General features: G+C 43.5%; 1 protein-coding gene across 1 annotated transcript in view; it reads right to left on the bottom strand.

The window, feature by feature from the left end:
* The window catches only part of LOC115171152 (protein tweety homolog 3), a 69,578-nt gene that overhangs the window by 27,513 nt on the left and 20,593 nt on the right, over positions 1-21,472 (bottom strand). The window contains exons 2-5 of the mRNA XM_029727693.1: positions 19,531-19,700; positions 4,546-4,657; positions 4,090-4,310; positions 2,900-2,995 (exon numbers count right to left, since the gene is read on the bottom strand). Coding sequence (XP_029583553.1) covers positions 2,900-2,995; positions 4,090-4,310; positions 4,546-4,657; positions 19,531-19,700 — 599 coding nt within the window. The remainder of the gene's footprint in view (positions 1-2,899; positions 2,996-4,089; positions 4,311-4,545; positions 4,658-19,530; positions 19,701-21,472) is intronic.

Here is a 21,472-nt window from a genome sequence, read left to right on the forward strand (position 1 = left end):
AAGTAATGTCATTGTCATTAGTAGGCTTAGTATAGCAGTCTTGTATAACCACCATCAAGCTGTAGGTCTAAGAGTGCATCCTGTTTAGTCTTAATACAGTAACTCACTGAGGACTAGATGTCAATAGTTATATAGGCTACAGCACTGTATCAATCAATCATTCAGCTGTTCATGTCATCACACGAGTCATTAATGATTTGAAATGCAAATCAAGCATTTTAGTTAAATAAAATAAAGCACTCAGTGCTTGCTCCTTAACTTCTTTTTATTGATCTCCAGTATTTTCCACAACTAGTGAAATTTATTCCACACATCTGACTTCCCCTTTACCTCCTGAGCAACCAGTAAACATTCCGGTTTCAAGTTTATTTGTCACGTCCTCTGCATCCCTTTTGCTGCCACATGTTAGGGTGTTCAGAGTTTGTTACAACTAATTGATTGATGTAATTATGATATGCTATAGGTCAGGCCTTATTGGTCATGTGCATGCGATGCATACATGTGTCACGTTAAGAGCAAGGTTCAAGGGAATGTTTTTCCTAAACAAATGAGGGATTTAGATAACAGAACTTTTCAGTCAGAAATGGTTATAATTATGTTGCATCTTCAACAACACGGACAGATCGATGAACTCTGTTGATGTTATGTGGTGGTCGCTGCAGCAGGAAGAAGAGAGACAACGAGCGCTAGTCACACAGTCATTCGCTGTCATTTCTTTAAAAACACAAGAGCAGCAAGCCTGAGCCGGTCTGGCACAATCAAATCAATTGCGGTCGGACTCCCTCTAGTCATTTGTGTGTCTTAATTATTTCATCAAACAGTGTGCTTAAAGCATCAGACAAGCTCAGTGCATATCGTTGATTTGATTAAAACACATACGATGTGTCTATATATGAAAAATACACTTAAAAATTCTGACCAATAGATTGGTCGAAAGAACAGATGGCTCTTGGTCGACAAAGTTTATTATAATTTTCTCTCTTTGCTAGTTAGTGCGCTTTTAGCCCAATTATACTGTAGCACATTTTTGGTAAGCAATGGGGGAGTGATTTCTTCTTACAAGAGCACAAAACTATTGATGAAAAAAAAAACGATAGTTATATATCTGGATATAATTTTTTTGATATTTTGTATCGTTTTGACAATGTCTCCAGTACTTGTCCTTCATAGCTGTTTCTCAATCTTCTTTATAAATAGGGAGCCCATTAGTTTTATTTCCATGTCTGTTCAAAACTCATTTTCGCATGGCTCTCCCTTGTGAGCAATATGTTCGGAACGCCAAATCGCAATAAAATCACAGTAACGAATCACTAATACATATAGAATCGTGAGAACCGCAATACATATCATATTGGCAATATTACATTGTGATGTCCTTGGCAATTCCCAGCCTTCACAAAATGTGTACATTTCTAGCAATCTTTGAAAAGCGAGTCAGGTAAAGATCTTTTTTTTATGGCTTCAAGGGGCAATGTTGTATTTTAAGACAGACTTGAATAAGCTAAGTAGGCAATATGCAGAGGGCAGAATACATTTTTGTCTGATCCTCTGAAATAATAATACCGTTATGGGAATAATAATGCATTTTATTTTGTAAAGTGGCCTCAACACAATACAACAACAGTTCCAGTCACCTTGTCTGAAGGACAAGTGGCTAAACAGGTTAATGTCAAGCCCTGCTTGTTTTCAAAAGTGTCATGAAATGTAGGCCTGTATCATAGAACAGTTATTTCAATTGTTATTTCCATGTTAAAATGTTACGGGATGCATTTTCTCCATTGTTTTTTACGGTAGGCCACTCTGGTAGGACTACATTATGATCAAATGGCCACAGCAGCCCACTTGGCCACAGCAGCCCACTTGGCCACAGCAGCCCACTTGGCCACAGCAGCCCACTTGGCCACAGCAGCCCACTTGGCCACAGCAGCCCACTTGGCCACTGTTAAAACTAACAAAAAAACTGGGTACAGCCTCAGATCACACAGTAAACACACACTGGAAGTTGCACAGAATTTTCAGAACGTTCAAGTTTGCTCCCAGCAGACAAAAATGTTCTCAACGCCGCAAAACAATTGAGGGAACATTGCCTTGGACTGGGAGTTGCTTAGCCTTAACACCAAACGATGGCTATTATGACTGATCTAAATAAAATGCTGGAGGGTTTAATGTTGAGCTATGAAAAAGGAAACCTTGATTTCAACCCTAAACACCCACAGGGACTTGGGATAATGTTTCCCTCATCTCACAAGGAGAGTTAGGGTTAATTATGTTAAAGGAAGTACCCCTTCATTGGTCTCTGGGCAGGGCTTGAGGATGACCTGGGTCTGATTCACTGAGGATGCGTGAGATAAAAGGACATAGGAGGGATAGGAGAGGGGGACCTGGGGGAACCATAAAGCCCGACACTGTGGAACTGACTCACATGATAATGAGCCACCCAAACTGACCCCGCTGTATCCACAGACACAGATCATTAAATGAAATAGAAGGGGAGGGACTGAAGAGGAGGACAGGCCGTGCTGAGCCTGTGTCCTTGATGCCTTTTAAAAAGGATCTAACATACTTTCCTGCAGAGATGTCAAGAGTTGAGACAGAGGAATCTTCTGAGAGATTAGTTTTAATGCACGTGCCAAATGGACTGCGACTGGCTGACACTTTATGAAGCGTGAATTCGTCTCACATCATCGCAATGACAAGGTTGTTCAGCGTACAGTCAAAAGTAATTTGCAACGGGCGAACAAAGTGATAATTGAGATAAAACTTGACAGGTTGGAGGCTTTCATTTTGTTTAAATAATTCATAATTAGCATGACAATTGCTATAAATATATGGCCTAGCAGAATATGGACCCCCTCCCCACAGTTCTTTTTGGTTCACTCCCTCACATGGTAGGACTCACCCAATAAGTGTTCCCTTGGAGTTGCGAATGAGGCCAAACAGCACCAGCAGGCAGATGAGGATGTTGAAAAGCAGCAGTCCTAAGTATCCCAGCCACCTGAGGTGGAAAACAACAATAACAGTCACGAAACCAACACCCAACCACAAACACAACAGAACTATAGACCGACTGACTGAAGAAACCCCAACACCTGCTGACAAACGCAGCACAGTACAGCAAGAAGAAGGAGAAGTTATCTATGAACACTGTACACATCACATTAGTACTGCTAAAGAAATCAAAAGGACACAAACATGGGGATTGCTTGAAACATACATAAAACAAAAAGGAGATGCGATTTTGAAGTCCACGTCCCCTGCGAGATGCTGAGTGAGGAAGTGTTTGAGATGTCAAGAGGAAGTAGCAGGGAGGGTCGGCTGCAGAATCGGACTGATTTAACTGTAAAGGCCTTTCTACTGTTGACTGCAGTCATCTCTGTTAACTACTTTCACATTCATACAGATCCAACTGAACATCACTGACTGGCTGGCTGGACGGTCTCACCAGGAGACCAACTATCCAACTGTCAAATGTACTGAGGATATATGAACTATCTTACACTGCAGGGTCGTTAACACCAGTTACAGGAGGGAGAGAGGACTGTGCTGTGTGTTTTGGGTTTTAACCAGTGTCTCCTCCCACTAAATGGTTCACTTGAAGGGTTTTCCCAGACTACTGAGGTCTGTTGTGGTTCATATTAGCCTTTTCTGAGTATCAACTGAGATGATTCCCTCTCCAAAAGGCCTAGCAATAGAATTATGCAGCACGACACCAACATAAACATAAATCTATGAGGGATGACGTACTGATCACGTAAACTGCTAATCCTCTAGTGCAGGATTCCTCTCTGAGTGGAAGCTGTGTAGTTCTGTTCACACTCCATTAAACCCATGTTGCTGTGAGCTCCTGTATGTATATGAGGCAGCAGCAAAAGTAGCTAATAATAAAAACTCCCTAATACCCAACTTGAAATACAAGCAATGTATCATACACCATGACAGGAAAACAAACTCCAACTACATTCACCTACAATAGACAAACGATGCACTAAAACAAACAAGCCTCCGTTCTGGTGATGGTTTTGGTGAACAATAGAAATGGTATGTCCTGAGATGTCATGTATTGAGTCTACCAGTCTGTCCATCTCTCACCTGTACCAGTCGTAGAGCTCGATGTTGACAGCCAGCTCCTCCAGGGAGATGTCTCTGTTGCCCCAGAAGGGGATCTCCACCATCTGCCTCACCAGCTCATCCAGCTGGCCCTGCACCTTCTGGATGATAGACAGATAGTCTGTGTGCTTGGCGTACTGGCCCTCCAGCTGCCCCAAACTGCCATCCACCGTCTGCTTCAGGGAGCCCGTGCTGTCTGATACCTAGGTAGTAGGCACAGGGAGGGACACCCAAGGTCACAAACAACCCACTCCTTGGATAGACAAAATCAATAGTGTTTATTATATTATATCTATTTGGGGCTAGCAGGGGAATCGTTGCTCCTTATAGTGATCAACAGTATGATAACTGTGAATGGTGGGCCCAGCCCATGTTATGGCTGTGACAGTAGAGATTTTGCTGAGGTGTCATTGTTTCATTGGGAGTTCTGAGTATTACCAGTTTCTGCACTCCTGCCACCGTGCGGTTGGCGTGGCGCAGGGAGTACGTCAGCCTGTTTACTCCGTCACAGGTCTCGCCGTTCCCATAGAAACCAACAGCAATGCCGGCGCTGAAGGGAGACAAAGGGGAGGAGAGGAAGCGGTTAGGAGGAGGAAGAGGGGTCGGCAGACAGACAGACGTAGGGGGTAGGCGGGTGAACCCTGCATCAACCCTGCCAGGGATAGATGCTACTAAACAGGCAGTATTGAGCTCCAGCAGAAAGCCTCCCTATGCAGAGTCCATAGCAACCAAGAGGAATGGGTCAGCAATGCCCAGAGCACCACGCCAGAGCTGACAAAGGCTGCATTGACACAGGACATCAACCCTTGCCCATTCATGGAGGCCGGAGACTATAGGGGGAGCCGTCCTGGCTATGACAAAGACCTACTGCCTGCCAGCTAGTGCTAGACCAGTGGTTCCCAACCAGGAGTACCAGGAGCCCTAAGGGTACTTGGCCTATCCACAGGGGGTACTTGAGAAGACTCATGAGACCATAGGCCTACTGGTAAAATGCACATGAGGGGGTACTTCAGGGGTACTCCAGGCAGAGCAAAATTCAGATGGTGGTACAGTAACCAAAAAAGGATATTGCCAACTCTAATGCATTTGATTCCACTTGGGAACCATTGCGCTAGAGTGGTTCCCAAGTGGAATCAAATGCATTAGAGGTGGCAATATCCAACGCTGAATTTCTGATGCACATATCATCTAATTATTTACAGAAACATTCTGATTATTAGCTACCAATTAAAAGCTGATACCAGTAGGCCTTTAGAAGTCTGTGTTGTACTTTAGATTAGAATGCAATCGAATTTTGCTCAACAGTGAAACCCAAGAAACTCAGTAGGAACTGAAGACCTGGTGAGAGTGAGACTGTTGCTCAATACATGTGGGGGGTAATCAATTGAATCAACAACGAGAATGATATCAGGGGGTAGCTTTGTCTAAGGAGGAGTTGTCACTACTTTTAACCTCTTTCCCCTTTGGGAAACAAATACCTCACCACCAGGGGTCACTACAGCATCTCTCTCTCTCAATTCAATTTGCTTTAAATCGGCATGACGTAAAAATGTACATATTGCCAAAGCTTACTTTGGAGATTTACAATATTAACATAATTAAAATAATAAATATTCTCTCCCATTGTGAGCAGTTCAATAGGCGTCACAATCACTGCCTCCCTGTTGACAGAGAGACTGCCGAGCCAGACAGCCAGCCCAAACAATAGCCTATTGAACATATGGTCACTCTCAGCTGAACACATGCAAACTGGAGGAGCGTTCCATGTGTACAGCAGCTTGTTGAAGGACAGTCCATTTACAGTTCACACACGTGACATCAGATGGAGGACAGGCTCCATACAGATAGTCCTTCAGCGCTATAAACTAAAGCAAATAGGCCGTTATCATGATGACATCATTATAAGGCAGTTGGAGAGACTGTACAAACAAGATGGAAGGAGGTCCGAGGGCAGTGTATCAAAAGAGACGTTCTGGTCAAACAGACTGGCTTATAACAGGATATTGCAGGATTGTATTGCAGGATTTCAAAGCTTCACTGCCATTATCCTACAGTATGTTTAAAGCAGTTACGTTCAGTTGAGGTTCTCAGACAGACGTCATCTTCCTAAGGCTATGGTTACATGGTTTCCTGCAGCCGTAGCAGAGTTCCCATCATTCCTGCAAGGCAGTACATCTGCCAGGATGATCTGTATAGGGTGTGGGTCTGGGGTAAAGGCCAAACAAATGGCTCCTCTGGCATTGATAAACATCTAGCTTGTTCAGCACCAATGGAGCCAAGACTAGGCCATTGCAGTAGTAGTAACCAAAACTTTGAACATTTCAAAAGAGACGTTTGAGTGTCATGCATTTAAGGCTGCAGCAATAACTAGGCTATATCAACAGAAACTAGGCTTACTCAACACAATGTCTCAGTTGAAGTAGAGAATCTTCAAGGACAGATGAGGAGAATATCTCTGAACAAAGAGTCAAACTGAATTCTACGATGCCGCCACAGCAACAGTGATATCACATTTTGATGTACCATCAATGACTTATGAAATTGCCATGGCAACCACTTTTGAGCAAAGTTAAAGCTGTACAATACGACAATAACCTCACGGAGGGGAGAAAGAAGCAGAGTCAATCATTATAGACATAAGACAAGGTAAACTACTTCAGAACAAACCTGGAGAAAGACATTCAATCATCCCCTGCATAAAATCTATAGACAAAGTGTCAAAAGCGTTCCACAGGGATGCTGGCCCATGTTGATTCCAATGCTTCCCACAGTTGTGTCAAGTTGGCTGGACACAAACCGTTCTTGACACAAACCGGTGCGCCTGGCACCAAGTACCATACCTCGTTCAAAGGCACTTAAATCTTTTGTCTTGCCCATTCACCTTCAATGGCACACATACACAATCAATGTCTCAACTGTCTCAAGGCTTAAAAATCCTTCTTTAACCTGGCTTCTCCCCTTCGTCTACACTGATTGAAGTGGATTTAATAAGTGACATCAATAAGGCATCATAGCTTTCACCTGGATAGTCTATGCTATGGAAAGTGCAGGTGTTCTTAATGTTTTGTACACTCAGTGTATACTGTGAAGACTAAGCTGATCTAGTCCTCCAACGCTGTCTAGACATCGTGTGAAAAAAACAGACTTCAACGAACCACCCTACCAATAAGATACATAATATCAAATGTTCACCACCCCCCCATAAAACCAAGCAGTGAATTTGAAGCTCAGATCTTTCCATTTTTAAAAGCAGGTGTGTATAGGCTTAACTCTTCGTACCTGTGACATAACATCCCCAGTCCCTCGCCCCAGTCCTCTTTACACAAGAGCATCTGACGTCAGACGGGATTAAATCAAATGTCATGTTGACAAGGGAAACACCTCCTGTTAAAATGGGAGCCAGTCCACTCCTCTTCACTTTGCATCCAATGAGTGGATGGGATTGGCCATTTCCTGAACTGCTGCTAGCTAGGGCAATCTCTTCCTCTCATACTCTGAAGGATGGAAAGGTGAGCTGGAGCTATGGGTTTGTGTTCAGGGCAAACAAAGCAAATTGTGGTGGAAACGTAGAACAGGAAACACAGCCAGAGTTTAAATACACAACAACCACACTAGTTTGTTGGTTTAGTGGTCTCCTCGACCACCCTGATAGTTTAGGAGTTTGTAATGTTTTCTAGACACATCCGGTTTGTGTCGTTCCTATTACACCCCCGTGCTGTTTCACAGAAATGTACAGAGCGTTGTTGTTTCTCTCACTGTAAGGTCAGTGATTCAGGACTGCCAAAGCAGCCAGACAACATGACTTAAGTGCTTCATGTTTAGGTGTTCAAAAAGAAAACGCCAGAAATTACATATGAGTTCCAACTCCCTGTCATCGACCAGCACAGTGAGTTTACAGCAGGCTGAAGACAAACCAGAGAGATGTTATCGCACACTCTATGTCAAGCCTAAAAACGGATTTACATGAAAGGCAGTTCTGCTTCCTGGGCTCTTCCTGGGATTTTAATTATGCAAGCAGCAACAACTCCTTTGATCTCGAAAACCTCAAGTTTCGCAGCCAAAATGTAACAGAGTGACAGAGGATGGGCATGTGACTGCGAGGACTCCCTCAAATCATGAGCTTGTGCAAGACTTCAGTAAACAAAAAAATGCATCGAGATTCTCTCAAGTTTCATGACAGTTGGACCATAAACTTACACTGCCTGTCATTCACGTGGCATTAAACTGAATTGACATACCTGATTCGGCATTTTTACTCATTGCTCTAATCCCACTTTCCCCACGCTCTCACCACACACACAACGACACAGACGATGACGACGACACACGGAGAGAGTAATTGTCATGCAGCCCACATGCTCATCAAATCTCCATGCTTTTGTGAGCCGCTCTGCAGTGATTTCAGCTGAATCCAACAAGATGGCTCTGAACTGGTCTAACTCAGGGGGAGTAAAAACATGACTCAGAGAAGCCCAGTGTTAAAATGGATGTGACAAAAACAGAAAGATTCCACAATTGAGTCAGCAAGAAGCTCATGCTTGGCTTTCACAAGCTCTCCCAAATAATTTAACTCTTTATTGGGGATATGGAAGCTTTTAATGTGTCTCTCTCTTGGGCGTCCTCCATTTGTAAGACATTTCTCAGTTTTCTGCATGCGTGGGAGTTCTTTGCTCTGCTCTCATGTTCTTCCCTTTCTCACGACTCCTCTGAGACTGTATGCTTATACAAGTATCTGGCCTAACAGTCAAATCCCAGAGGATTACTTACATAGTATTATTATATATATTTATTTATTTAACCTTTATTTAACTAGGCAAGTCAGTTAAGAACAAATTATTATTTACAATGATGGCCTCTCATCTATACATGAGACAACAGGCTTTGTTTCCAGGCAGATACGGAGTGGAATTTTGTTTTAGGCTGTGTTTTCACACCTCCACAATGCTGAATATAAACTGCACAAAGCAGATGGTTGGATTCTTAAAAAGGTGTCCTTGAACGCAGCGCAATACAGAAAACTGTCTTATTGCATTTATTAGGGTGGATCCATGAAGAGCCGATGCCTCTTTTTCCATGTGGTCAACAGGTGAACAGGGAAACATTGAAAAAGATCACGGCCCTTTTTAATGTCTGTCTGTCCTTCTCCTGTCACTTGCCATGAGGCCATTTTGCTCTGCGTTTGTGGCTGCTTTCCTATTTCCGCTTTGATCATCTATGTACGAGCTACAGACAGTGACTGTCCACAGTTTGCCGTCTGTGTGTCCATCTGTCCGTCCCTAAACGAGCAGAACGACTTCCATTTCAGCGCCTTGAGACTCCTGGCTGGGCCTCTGTGTAGACAACGATGCCATAATCTGAGAAGTACTAAACAAATAGAGGAAACAGACTAAAGTGTTTACTTGTTTGGGTGGCCTGGGGGCTGAACCCACAACACAAAGCTCATGTTTTCTAAATTACAGCTGAAGGAGCTGTTTCCTCATCCTCCCATATCTTTATTGTCAGATTATTAAACACACAATACAAAGTGCATGACAGTTAAGATTCTCTGTTACAAAACCACCCACTACTTTGGTTACTGTTTATCATTAATGGCAGACCGGATTTGTTTTCTCCCACTCCAAAAGGGCTTCCATGCACACAGACTAGGGATGGGCATTTGAAATATTTTCACTATTCGAATAATACAATATATATCTTTTTCTTTAAATCGTATATCCGGATAGTCGAAATACGTGTTTTTTGTGTGAAACTTTTGTAAAACGCTGTTTGCTGCTGTAGCAGGGGGATGGGCAGGGGTCAGTGTGGGTGAGACCGCGCTGCCCTTCCTTGTCTACAAGTACAACAACTCCTAGCCCAGAGTGGAACCCAGGTCTAAGCTTATAACGTATACCCACCTTGAGAGTTATGTCCCACCCCGCTGTTGGCTTTTCATTTGAAGGGGTGGTGGTGGCATCAAACTATTTGTTTGAACATTTTCTTGGGCACTGCTCGGCCATGCACACTGCAACCTTTCCATCAGAACCATCTACCGATTACAGATACAGTCCAACGCGGGACACGTGCTGCTATAACAGGTACAGTCATTGTACTAATCTCTCACGCTTCTCCTATGTGATGCCCTACAATTGAACATTAACTGTATACGTGACGGCGAGCTTCAGATTAAAGAACAGTCTAACTTCCGTCATTTCTATTCCTTTATGCATTGATTAGAAATGTCCCCACTCACCTGCTAGGCTACATATCTAGCCTGACTGTAGTGCCGCTTTGATTGCCTCACAATAAACCAAATCAAACTTTGTCACATGCGCCGAATACAACAAGTGTAGACTTTACCGTGAAATGCTTACTTACAAGCCCTTAACCAACAGTGCAGTTCAAGACGAAGAAAATATTTACCAAGTAGACTAAAATAAAAAGTAACACAATAAGAATAACAAGGCTGTATACACCGGTACCGAGTCAGTGTGCAGGGGTACAGGCTAGTTGAGGTAATCTGTACATGTAGGTGGAGGCAAAGTGACTATGCATAGGTAACAAACAAACAGCGAGTAGTAGTGTACGGGGGGGGGGGGGGGGGGGTCAATGTAAATAGTCCGGTGGCGATTTTATGAATTGTTCAGCAGTCTAATGGCTTGGGGGTAGAAGCTGTTGAGGAGCCTTTTGGTCCTAGACTTGGCGCTCCGGCACCGCTTGCCGTGCGGTAGCACAGAAAACAGTCTATAACTTGGGTGACTGGAGTCTCTGACAATTTTATGGGCTTTCCTCTGACACCACCTATTATATAGGTCCTGGATGGCAGGAAGCTTGGTCCCAGTGATGTACTGGGGCGTTCGCTCTACCCTCTGTAGTGCCATACGGTCAGATGCCGAGCAGTTGCCATACCAGGCGGTGATGCAACCGATCAGGATGCTCTCAATGGTGCAGCTGTAGAACCATTTGAGGATCTGGGGACCCATGCGAAATCTTTTCAGTCTCTTGAGGGGGAAAATGTATTGTCGTGCCCTCTTCACAACTGTCTTGGTATGTTTGGACCATGATAGTTCGTTGGCGATGTGGACACCAAGCAAACTTAATGATGGTGTTGGAGTCGTGTTTGGCCACGCAGTCGTGGGTGAACAGGGAATACAGGAGGGGACTAAGTACACACTCCCAGTGTTAAGGATCAGCGTGGCAGACGTGTTGTGGCCTACTCTTACCACCTGGGGGCGGCCCGTTAGGAAGTCCAGGATCCAGTTGCAGAGGGAGGTGTTTAGTCCCAGAGTCCTTAGCTTAGTGATGAGCTTTGTGGGCACTATGGTGTTGAACGCTGAGCTGTAGTCAATGAACAGCATTCTGACAAAGGTGTTCCTTTTGTCCAGGTGAAAGGGCAGTGTGGAGTGCGATTGAGATTTTGTCATGTGTGGATCTGTTTGGGTGGTAGGCAAATTGGAGTGGGTCTAGGGTTTCCGGGAGGATGTTGTTGATGTGAGCCATGACCAGCCTTTCAAAGCACTTCATGGCTACAGACGTGAGTCCCATGGGGCGGTAGTCATTTAGGCAGGTTACCTTCGCTTCCTTGCGCACAGGGACTATGGTGGTTTGTTTGAAACATGTAGGTGTTACAGACTCAGTCAGGTAGAGGTTGAAAATGTCAGTGACACTTGACCCGCGCATGCTTTGAGTACATGTCCTGGTAATCCGTCTGGCCCAGCGGCTTTGTGAATGTTGACCTGTTTAAAGGTTTTGTTCACATCGCCTACCGATTTACACGCGTGAAATGTGTGAAGGCTACCAGTGTCTCTCTTTTTATGGGGCGCACATCATAAAAACTGTATTAAAAAGTTTGTTGTTTTATTAAATGAAGAATGTCAAGGTATTTACTTGTATGTAGTAATGTCACATTATGGATCATTTTAGTTCATTCAGACAAAGGCTTTTCAATGTTAAAATAGGCCTACACATTTTTGCAACAAAAAATGTACACTCACAAATAACCAAATACTAACGTCCGTTCGATTAACTGGGCCCATCCCTAGCACAGACCACATGAATTACACAATAGCATTAAGCACAGAGAGTAGTCTTGCTCAATTCATGATACCTCCGCTGCTTATTATGGGTTGTGCTCCTTCCCAATGGGGAGAGACCCTCTCATAGCCTGTGAAAGGAGGGTAGGGCGAAGAGAGTTTGATGAATCTCTCTCCCTACAAGCATAGATGGGAGTCGATAAGACTCCCACAGCTGGGAATAAATATTTTCAGCTGCCTGGGCTAGCAGAGACTTGCATCATGTGGATGGATTCGTTCTCACAGGAGGGCCAGGGCCAGAGAGGTGGGCAGAGAGACTCCAGAAGCTCAATGTTAAGGCAGCGGCAGGTGCAGACGGTCATTACTCACTGGGGGTTCAGGGAGGACAGATATCCATCATTCAGATTCAGCCAGAGATGCAATTACAGTTCAGGGAGAGGTACCATCCTCCATCTGGGTCACAGCGGCTTGAAACAGAAGGCTGGGAAGTGCCTATCCCACAGACGGATGGAGGGAGACTGAGAAGACCAAAAACCTTTCATCAGTCAGAAATACTGGGCTGTGACCCAGACACTACAGAGTGGCCATTCTGGCCAATAGTTTGTCTTAAGAGATCACTCACAAAGGGGCTGCATAATCGTAAAGGAAGGTTTTTCTAGGAATTCTAGGTCCATTATTTTGACAGACAGCACTGTTCATTCACTTATCTGTCACTGCCACTCAGAACATGACCCTTTGTGAGACTTAGGGATTCCAAAGCTTGTCTGTGTGACTGTGGTGGACTAGCCTGTCGTTATTCCAGACAGCCGTGTAAATCATTGGTTGGGAGGGACTCCGGAAGGAAGGACTCAGAAACAGACAACAGTTTGGTCTGGTTTCCCACTATACTAGACACAGAGCTACTCTTTGATAGTGAAAGGGTATATCGTCCTTAGCATTTACCCCAATGTGATACTTTGCCATTGAAGTATACTGTACAAAAATATAAAACAACAGGCAACATTTCAAAGATTTTACTGACTTACAGTTCATAGTCGGAAAACAGTCAATTGAAATAAATAAATAAAGATTTCACATGACTGGGCAGGGGCGCAGTCGTGGGAGCCATGCTCAGCCAATCAGAATGAGTTTTTCCCCACAAAAGGGCTTTATTACAGACATAAATACTCCTCAGCACGGTACTGACAAATTCTATAAAACGTTGTTGGAGGCGGCTTATGGTAGAGAAATTAACATTCAATTCTCTGGCAACAGCACCGTTAGACATTCCTGCTAATTGCATGCTCCCTCAAAACTTGAGACTTCTGTGGCATTGTGTTGTGTGACAAAACTGCACACTTTAGAGTGGTCTTTTATTGTCCCCAGCACAAGGTGCACCTGTATAATGATCATGCTATTTAAATCAGCTTCTTGATATGGCAGAAGAAATGCTTACCAACAGGGATGCACACAAATTTGTGCACAATATTTGAGAGAAATAAGCTTTTTGTGTGTATGGAAAATGTCTGGGATCTTGTATTTCAGCTCATGAAACATGGGACCAACATTTTACATGTTGTGTTTACATTTTGTCCAGTATAGCAGGCCATCTAGTGTGATTAGCTCTGCAATTTTTACACTTCTGCTGAACTTTTGGGGTAGCCTACTTCTGGAAAATACACCACCATTTTATTGTCATTCAAAGGGTTCTAACTCTAAACCACCAGAGTCCTGGAGCCAGCCCTCTGCCTGCCCGGAGCCAGCCCTCTGCCTGCCCGGAGCCAGCCCTCTGCCTGCCCGGAGCCAGCCCCCTGGGTCGTCTCCTGTGTCCTGAGTTGGCTTCTGAGAGAATGTTGCCATGGAAACTACGGTGGGCGCTCATTTGTGAGCTTGCCTCACAAGCTCACGGCCATCATGTCTACCTCAGAGCATAGGGACGTTGGCATGGTGTTTGGTAAGGAACCAACGTTTCACACAGAGACGCTGAAAACTGGCAAAATTCTATGGCAATTTTGACTGCAGTGCAGCGCAGCAACTTGCAAACACCAATGATGCAAACTAAAGCCTAAATATGGATGGCCATTAAAACAAGTTGTGGTTCAGTCTAGAGCTGTTCAACAGCTGACCTACCTAGTTAAATAAGGGGTTAAATAAAATAAATAAAAACCGTTCAACAGCTGAGACCCATCACCTGACCACAAAAAATGCATTCTGTGTAACTCTTCACTGTTCATAATCACACAGAAGATTACATTGCACAACAATGCCTCTCCAATGTCCTCGTTCCACTTTTTCAGTGTTCTGTGGCATCAACTTACTCTCTAAATAGAATTCATATGTCCTCATCTTCATAATAGCGTCTCTCAGTCAGACAACAACCACTTCAACAGCTTTAAACAAATCAATACCACTCCCACTATAATTAATCCACATACAGGTGAAGTCGGAAGTTTACATATACCTTAACGAAATACATTTAAACTCAGTTTTTCACAATTCCTGACATTTAATCCTAGTAATAGTTCCCTGTCTAGGTCAGTTAGGATCACCACTTTATTTTAAGAATGTGAAATGTCAAAATAATAGTAGAGAGAATGATTTATTTCAGCTTTTATTTCTTTCATCACAGTCCCAGTGGGTCAGAAGTTTACATACACTCAATTAGTATTTGGTAGCATTGCCTTTAAATTGTTTAACTTGGGTCAAATGTTTCAAGTAGCCTTCCACAAGCTGACAGAGCTGGTGTAACTGAGTCAGGTTTTAAGGCCTCCTTGCTCACACACGCTTTTTCAGTTCTGCCCACAGATTTTCTATAGGATTGAGGTCAGGGCTTTGTGATGGCAACTCCAATACCTTGACTTTGGAAGTATGCTTGGGGTCATTGTCCATTTGGAAGACCCATTTGTGACCAAGTTTCACTTCCTGACTGATGTCTTGAGATGTTGCTTCAATATATCCGCATTTTCCCTCCCTCATGATGCCATCTATTTTGTGAAGTGCACCAGTCCCTCCTGCAGCAAAGCACCCCCACAACAATATGCTGCCACCCCCCGTGCTTCGCGGTTGGGATGGTGTTCTTCAGCTTGCAAGCCTCCCCCTTTTTCCTCCAAACATAACAATGGTCATTATGGCCAAACATTAATATTTTTGTTTCATCAGACCAGAGGACATTTCTCCAAAAAGTACGATCTTTGTCCCCATGTGCAGTTGCAAACCGAAGTCAGTTTTTTTTATGGAGGTTTTGGAGCAGTGGCTTCTTCCTTGCTGAGCGGCCTTTCAGATTATGTCGATATTGGACTCGTTTTACTGTGGATATAGATACTTTTGTACCCGTTTCCTCCAGCATCTTCACAAGGTCCTTTGCTGCTGTTCTGGGATTGATTTGCACTTTTCGCACCAAAGTATGTTCATCTCTAGGAGACAGAAGACGTCTCCTTCCTGAGCGGTATGACGGCTGCGTGGTCCCATGGTGTTTATACTTGCGTACTATTGTTTGTACAGATGAATGTGGTACCTTCAGGCATTTGGAAATTGCTCCCAAGGATGAAGCAGACTTGTGGAGGTCTACAATTTTTTTTCTGAGGTCTTGGCTGATTTCTTTGGATTTTCCCATGATGTCAAGCACAGAGGCACTGAGTTTGAAGGTAGGCCTTGAAATACATCCACAGGTACACCTCCACTTGGCTCAAATGATGTCAATTAGCCTATCAGAAGCTTCTAAAGCCATGACATCATTTTCTGGAATTTTCAAAGCTGTTTAAAGGCACAGTCAACTTAGCGTATGTAAACTTCTGACCCACTGGAATTGTGATACAGTGAATTATAAGTGAAATAATCTGTCTGTAAACAATTGTTGGAAAAATGACTTGTGTAATGCACAAAGTAGATGTCCTAACCGGCTTGCCAAAACTATAGTTTGTTAACCTCTTGGCGTTCCCCTAGGATAGGGGGCGCTACAGCGATTTTTGAAAAAGATTTGTGCCCATTTTAAACGGCCTCCTACTCAAACTCAGAAGCTAGGATATGCATATAATTAATACTTGTGGATAGAAAACACCCTAAAGTTTCTAAAACTGTTTGAATGGTCTGTGAGTATAACAGAACTCATATGGCAGTCAAAACCCCGAGACCGATCGTAACAGGATGTGGAATTCTGAATTGTGGACTCAACTTCACATCTTTGCCTGTAATTCACACAGTGAGCAATGGTTCATTGAGCACTTCCTATTGCTTCCACTAGATGTCCCCAGTCTTTACAAAGTGGTTTGAGTCTCCTACTGTTAAAACTGAATGAATGAGATGCTGTTGAAATTGGTTACATGAGGAGGGCCATCACCATTATGACGCCGGCGGCCCTGGCTTCCCTCCCCTTTCGAAACGTTTTGAAACACAATGCAATCGTCCCCCTCGAATCTTATTGGCTCTCTTGTTGAAAACGGCCCTGAAGATTTATGTTATACAACGTTTGACATGTTTGAACGAACCTAAATGGAAAAAAAATGCATTTTCTCGAAATAGCTGTCCCGCGGCCGACGGAGCATTTGGATCAGCCTTCAGACGCGCTAACAAGAACAAGCTCTTGGAACATAAAGGAGTAATTTTTTCGAACGAAAATACATTTGTTGTGGACCTGGGATTCCTGGAAGTGCTTTCTGATGAAGACAACCAAAGGTAAGGGATTATTGACAATAGTATACAAGACTAGATGTGATATGCGATTGTTCCAAGATGGCGCAGACCTATATTTACTAGGTAATTTTCTGAGTATCGCATCCCCTTTTATCGCAAAGTGTGATTACCCAGTAAAGTTATTTTTAAATCTGGCATTACAGGTGCTTTCAAGAGATATTCTATAAATCTTAGAATGACAATATTACATTTAAAAAATGTTTTCGAATAGTAATTTAGTAAAATGTAGCACTGTTTCACCGGATGCATTTGAGGGAAAATAGTTAGTCAACGTTACGTGCCGATGTAAAATGCTGTTTTTATATATAAATATGAACTTTATCGAACAAAAGAATGCATGCATTGTGTAACATGATGTCCTAGGTGTGTCATCTGATGAAGTTTGTAAAAGGTTAGTGCTGCATTTAGCTGTTTTTTGGTTATTTGTGATGTGGTTGGTCGGAAAATGGCTATGTGGCTACTTTTACGATATACTCCTCTAACATAATCTAATGTTTTGCTTTTGCTGTGAAGCCTTTTTGAAAAAAAAGCCTGGTTCGATTCAGGAGAGGTGTATCTATAAAACGATATAATTTGAGAAAATTAAAAAAATATATATATATTAAATTTTGTTATGCTAATGGCGATAGGATTTTTTGCTGGTTGAGGCCGCACAGGGGTTAACAAGAAATTTGTGAAGTGGTTGAAAAATACGTTTTAATGACTCCAACCTAAGTGTACGTAAACTTCCGACTTCAACTGTAAGTAGTTAGCTTTCCTTTCTTAGTCTAGGTTATCTAACAGCCTAGATACAAAAAAGTAGCAATGACTGAGGATGATTTGCTTTGAGGCAGACTGCAGAAAGTATCTAGTAGAGGGATTTGTGGTGTCAAGCCTTTTAACCCTGTGCACCTCACATTCTCTGCTTGAGCAGACGCTAGATTGTTTAAAAAATACGAACACCAGACGAGGAAGGGGTTAACACCAAGCAGCAAGCGCCCAAGTAGCCTACCCTCCAATTGAGAGCTCCAATGAAGTAAGCGGAAGATTAGTTCTAAAAATACAACCATCTCACCACAGTAGTTAGACACTAAACCAGCAGCTTTCAGATGCTACACTCTACCAAACTTAAACACTACATCCCTTCCACTGCAGAGAAATTGTTTGCCTACACAAAAACAGAATCATTTCTCAACGGGATTAAGTTTACGGGTCAAAGTTTAGAAGAATGACAGGACGTCTGTCATCCCCAGACTACAGCATGCAACTCATGGTTTGTGAAGTCCAACTTCAAATGAAGGTCTGCTCTTGTATCCTCAGTTCAGAAGGGGAGAGGTGTAAACAACAATAAAAGCGGCATCAGACAGTGTGTGTCAAATACCTCCTGTGTCCATTATGAGTTAGGAGACAGGTCACAGCTCTGCTCTCCTTAGAGCTCAGCATCCGGCAGAGTAAACTATCCATAAATTCTAGGGGTGTAACGGTTCACCAAACCCACGGTTCGGTACGTATTTCAGTTTTGGAGTCACATTTCAGTTTGGTTTCGGTACAGCGGGAAAATTAAATGCTATTCACAATGTTCAGCATTCACAATGTTCCTGGCATTGTCTGTTGTGACAGAATTGTTATGTTGGGCCTCTCAAGTTTCCACTATGATGCTGTGTTTCGAACTATGTGAGAGGTGGGAATTTACCTGTTGGAGGGCCATTCAAGTGGATTTTTCCCAGTCGTATATATAAAATGTACCCTTCCCTCTTGCTTATGAACGCACCATGATAGTTGCTCGAGCACTTTTACGAGGGGCTGAAACCCCACATTCTCAACCACCGTGAATGGTCGCATGTCAGCGGCTATAAACCGAAGACAGTAAAAAATAAGTCTCCCAATCACTCTTGGAATTTCTTTGGCCAGGTCAGAATCAGCTGCCAAAGAATGCATGAATGCAGAGGGGAGACGATGTTGTTGTTGCATAGGCTATTCTCCTAGAGCGGAACGATATACTGTTAAGCATTTATCGACAACTCTCTGTCCATCGGCGTTGTAATCTACTGGGAAGCCAAAATGTTCCCAAATTGGAGATTTAAACGATGAATGAAGATCCTCCAATTCTGGTTAAATCAATCCCACCACTCACCATCATACAAAAACAATTAACTTCCGAGCCTCACAAAAGTACAGTTTGATATTAAAATGTTGATAAAAACATACGCAAAGGCTCTAGCTGTTTTAACAGAATAGCCTGAAATGTACTCAAGAGACATAGGTCTAGTGTTTTTATTTTGGACTGTAAATATCTTTTATGTATTCATTCGGGTTCACAGTATGGACTGAACCGAGGTCCCTGTACCGAATGGTTCGGTACGAATACACATACCGTTAAACCCCTAACAAATTCCCTCCGGCAGACTAGGCATGAGGTCTTAAAGCCAGACATGTATGACACCATGGGAGGTGTTCACTCACCTCAGAGGAAGACTGTTGGCAATGTGTTAGATAACAAAGGCATCAAAGAGGAGATTAAAAAGGCACAAACTGCTCCATCATGCATGGAACACGCTTATTTATGTCTGTGCACTACAGGGCCAATCGAGGAGGTTAAGGGGTGATGGCGAACATTGCTAATCCTTGCATTGTCGTCTGCAGTCCCAGGCGTTACATGTTGAAATTAGAGATGGCCCACCTCATTACAGCTAGGCCTGTATTTTGGGCAGTGAACCAATGGTCTGTTGAGTGATCAGAGCCTTACGTCTTTCCACATGGGACTCACCTGCAGACGAGCGTGGCGATGATGACACACCAGGCGGTGCAGCAGCAGTCGGCGTTGGGCTGCTCCTCGCTCTTCTTCCGCCGGCAGCACAGCCAGAAGGAGTAGAAGAGCAGGAAGAGGAGGTCCAGGGCCAGGCAGGCTAGAGCCACGCCTCCCAGCAGCAGGATGGACTGAGGGGGGAACAAGAGGACGATGAGACGTCATCTCACACACATAATGAATAATAGCAACGGAAAGCTTTGTGGTTATTACACACACACACACAACCGCTGGGGAAAGCTTTCAGAGAGATTATGTAGAGATACAGGAACCATTTTGTGGTCCTAGAACAATAGTCTAATTTAGACAAATGCATTTTTTTTTTACTGCATAGCTGTTGCCCGTTGGAATGATATTGGGGGAAAGGGGATAGTTGCACAACAATGCATTCAACCGAAATGTTTCTTCCGCATTTAACGCAACCCCTCTGAATCAGAGATGTGCGCGGGGGCTGCCTTAATCGGCGTCCATGTCATCAGACACCGGGGAGCAGTTGTTGTTGGGGGTTAACTGCCTTGCTCAAGGGCAGAAGGGCGGATTTTTCCACAATGCCGGCTCGGGGCTTCAAACCAGCAACCTTTTGGTTACTGGCCCAACGCTCTAACCGCTAGGCTATCTTGCACATCCAGTCTGCAAGGAATGAGAAGCTACTAAAGCAGATATACACTCTGACCACCCAGAGGAATCACATGGTAATGAGATGGTCTCTCTGATTATTAGCTATGCCCTTTGGCTCGTCATAGCTCATTTACACCAGATCACATGTAATTAAGGCTTATCTTCATAACTTTGAGAATAACGTAGAAGGCAGAGGAGAAAAACCTCAAGCCTCATTAAAACCCCCCATCATGAACAAGCACAAACACACCACCATAAGAGACACATACTCTGACAAAGCCTACTGAAACACATAGAAACCTTAGAATCTTAGTCTCTAACGTCATCACACATGAATAATCTGTGCGTTTCCCTGGCCTCATTTTGAAGTTTCACTTAAAGCCAGTTCTCATAATACAGGGGAAGGCCACAATTATTTCAAATCAAGCCCAAATTTCATAGAGGATATATCCATTACGATGAATCATAAAAAAACAGAAGATACTGTAAAGCATATTATGCTCCCAATCTGTCTGCTGTACAGTACCTTCAGTCTTATGATTCACCGTAATGGATATATCCTCTATGAAATTTGGGCTTGATATCAAATAACTTGATTTTTGTGGACCCAGTGAACTCCTGTTTCCATGTGAGCACTGCAAAATGACTGGAATCTTTGGACGCTCACAAGCTGCCATCTTTCCCTTTCAATGCGTGCAAAGTATGTCTCACCTACTCTGTGTGGGCATACAGTACGGGGTTCTGGAGAGAGCATTGTGTTGGCTCAGGCCAGACCAGAGAGCTTGTGACTTTATAGGAAGTGGGGTAAAGAGAGTCAGGGTTCGTGTGAGGCGACTTACTTCTCCAGCAGAGGGAAGAGAAGAATGACTGGAGTGGAGTGACACAGTCAAAGTCTTGAGTGACCAGGGCCCTGGGGGTGACTGAGGGGAAGGCCACTGTTGTTTGGGTTTCGCACCGCTCAATCGCTCTTTACTGCTGTCAGATGTACATTTGCAGTGATTTGCCCACTGCAATACTGTATATGATTAAAATGCCTAGATAGCAGTGGTAATTATTTGGCTTCACTACCTCATGGATATATAAGTTGAGAACAAACGAGCATAGGAAATGGTCTTTTAGATTGTTCTTCTCCACCTTTTCCTGTTGTTGTAACGCCTTAAACGAGAATGAATCCAGTATTACCGCACGTTCCCTCAACAACAGCTGCTCTGAGCTCCTTTGAGATAGGAAATTATTTCCAAAATGCAAGACAGCCCAGCTCCTTTGAGCAAATGCTAAATAAGGA

Source organism: Salmo trutta, chromosome 32 (assembly GCF_901001165.1).
Source record: "Salmo trutta chromosome 32, fSalTru1.1, whole genome shotgun sequence".
Lineage (NCBI taxonomy): Eukaryota > Metazoa > Chordata > Actinopteri > Salmoniformes > Salmonidae > Salmo > Salmo trutta.